Source organism: Euprymna scolopes, chromosome 12 (assembly GCF_053919585.1).
Source record: "Euprymna scolopes isolate OS-2025 chromosome 12, ASM5391958v1, whole genome shotgun sequence".
In the NCBI taxonomy this organism is placed as follows: domain Eukaryota; kingdom Metazoa; phylum Mollusca; class Cephalopoda; order Sepiida; family Sepiolidae; genus Euprymna; species Euprymna scolopes.
In genome coordinates, this window is record NC_136493.1 from 153,032,686 (window position 1) to 153,035,707 (window position 3,022).

Consider the following 3,022-nt stretch of genomic DNA (forward strand, 5'->3'; position numbering starts at 1 on the left):
TATTAGTAATATAGACATACAGGCCGTCCGGCGTTGCCCGGTCGTAAAATACGCATAAACATGATATTTTAAGCAATGCAGTATTCTTATTTATTATCAACAGAAATGCCGTTTATTTAAAACGTATCGTTAAATTCATTTAAAAAAAATGAAGTAAATAACACGGAAAAAAACTGAGACATGTGCATTCGAGTATTATTTTTTTCTAAACAGTTAAAAAATTTGTTGAGTATATAGGTTGAGAAGTGTCCTCTCACACACACTCATTCTCACTTTTATAGATATAGAGATTACTACATATTAGATACCTGGCGTCAGTAGCGAGTATGTTAGCTAGTGTGGATTTTGACATTTGTCGCATTTAGTGCATGTCAAGATGACCTTAATCAGAATCATTCAAGAGATGAGTGACGTAAAGTTGAAGCAGATGCAGAAGTCAGACGACCGTAAACAAAACGGAAATGACGAATGACGTCACGTTTTTCGAGTGAGAGAAACAAAGGTTTTCGGATCCTTTCCGTGGAAGATATGCGGATGAAACACCTCCAATAATATAGAAATAATATAAATAGAATGTTGTCGCGATGTCTCTGCTCATGCGCATCACTCATTTAAATAAGTTAGAAAGTTAAAAAGTAAAACGATTAGCTGAAATAACATTAGCCCCTCTCTCTCCCAACTACATTCACTCCAAAATAAAACATTGAAAAAAATTCTCAGCAAACTCTCATAAAACCTTGAAGAAAACTCTCAACAAACGTGTGCTTTTTCTTTATGCAAATAAGCTGATTTCTATTTATTTACTATTATAATTATTAAATACCTACAGACACTAGTGTTTCATCCTTTCGTGTCATCCAGGGTGTCACGATTAACACCGGTCGATAGCTTCGAACCCGGCAACAGAAGCCATCTCTGGCTTCATTAGCAAGGACCTAATCCATTCGGCCACCGTTAACCACGAGAAATGCTGTTGAAATTCAAACATTTATTTTTTCAATGTTTTTTAACGTCTGTCATAGTGATCCAATCATTATATGATGATCTGCGTATATATATATATATATATATATATATATATATATATATATATATATATATATATATACAGAGAGAGAGAGAGAGAGAGAGAGAGAGAAAGAAAGAAAGAAAGAGAGAGAGAGAGGGAGAAAGAGATAAAGAGAGACAAAAAAAGGAACAAACCAAGTTATGTGGTCATCAACGTTTCGTCTTTATTGTGAGACTTCCTCTGGTTGAATTAAATTAAGAAAACGAACCACCAGTACAAGCATCACTATGCATATATATAATATTTTTATTTATATAGAGAAATGTTACATGGTCGCTACACTTAACATGATAATGTTTCGGGTAATCACCAGGCATTCGCCAGGCAACGTAATACGTCGTCTGACGAGTGATTTTGGTTTCTTGCAAATCAATTGTCCGAAACATTAGCATGTTCAGTGTAGCAACTATGTAATATTTGTCTATATAAATAAAAATATTATACTCTGCTCTTTTTATTGAGCACTCTTTATAATCTCGTTTTAATTCATGAGTTTTATCTCCTGACTACTTTTAACTTGGTATATATATATATATATATATATATATATATATATATATATATATATATATATAATGTGCGGCATAAATAACGCCCTTTTATATCTTATTATATTTATGTATATTTTCTTTAACTAATTCTTAAACATTTATTTTTTTTCAGGTATTTTTTAAACCATGAGATTAACAATTGAACAGAGAATAAAAGCAATACAATTGTATTATCAAAATAATAATAATGGTGCTAAAACTGCAAGATTGTTATCAGATGAATATGACATCCCAAGAGTACAAAGCCGAAATATCAAAAGCTTGATTAAAAAATTTGAATCCACAGGAAGTGTAAGGGATGCTCAAAGAATCGGAAGGCCAGTTGTTGCAACGAGCTTAGAAAAGTCCAATGAACTACAAGAATCGTTGCTGCATACTCCTCAAAAATCCAGTAGACGTCTTTCTACAGAGTTAGCAATCAGTGATAGGAGTGTTCGCAGAATATTGAAGAAGCTAAAGATGAGACCTTACATTCCACGTGTTCTTCAAAGTTTGCATGATGGAGATCAAGATAGACGATTACAATTTTGTGAAATCTTTTTGAATAAAGTTAATGAAGATATAACTTTCCTTGAAAAGATATGGTGGTCAGATGAAGCAACGTTTAAGTTAAATGGGCATATCAATCGCCATAATTGTGTGTATTGGAGTAATGAGAATCCTCATATCATCTTGGAAAAGGATGTTAATTCGCCAGGAGTAACAGTTTGGGCTGCCATTTCTTGTATGGGATTAATAGGGCCAATATTCTTCGAGGGTACTGTGAATCAAAATAATTATTTGCATATGCTTCAAACGGAATTTTGGCCAAGAGTTGAAAATCAGACTGATATTTTTTTTTCAACAGGATGGGGCTCCACCACATTATGGGTTAAGAGTTAGGGAATGGTTAAATGAAAATTTTGAAGATAGGTGGATAGGACGAAGGGGACCAATTGAATGGCCATCACGATCTCCAGACTTAACGCCACCAGACTTTTTTTTGTGGGGTATATTGAAAGATAAAGTTTACAATCTTAAGCCGAAAACAATTCAGGAATTAAAAAATGCAATTTCAGATAGATTTCATGAAATTACCATTGAAGAGTGTAAAAAAGTTTGTAAAAATGTCGCTGGTAGAGTTCAAAATTGTATGGAACATGATGGAGAACATTTTGAACATCTGAGTTAAATTTTAAAGTTAATAAAGTTGGTATCCTTTTTTTCATTAAATTTATTTTGATTTTATTTTTATTGACTAATTTTGTTCCCAAAAATCGTTTTTTTAGCTCAGAAGATCATTACTGTAAAGATCACCAATGTGGATATTGAATTAGATATTTAATAAATTTGAGATATACCTTTTACTTTTATTTATCTTTAAATTGCATTCATATTATATAGAAAAAAAGGATATTAAGAA

The 3,022-nt window shown here is 32.1% G+C and overlaps 1 protein-coding gene across 1 annotated transcript; it reads left to right on the forward strand.

The window, feature by feature from the left end:
- Positions 1-1,746: 1,746 nt before the first annotated feature.
- LOC145291126 (uncharacterized) lies at positions 1,747-2,502 on the forward strand. The gene has a single exon (XM_080136641.1). It carries the CDS (start codon positions 1,747-1,749, stop codon positions 2,500-2,502), a length of 756 nt encoding a protein of 251 aa, XP_079992767.1.
- The last annotated feature ends 520 nt before the right edge of the window (positions 2,503-3,022 follow it).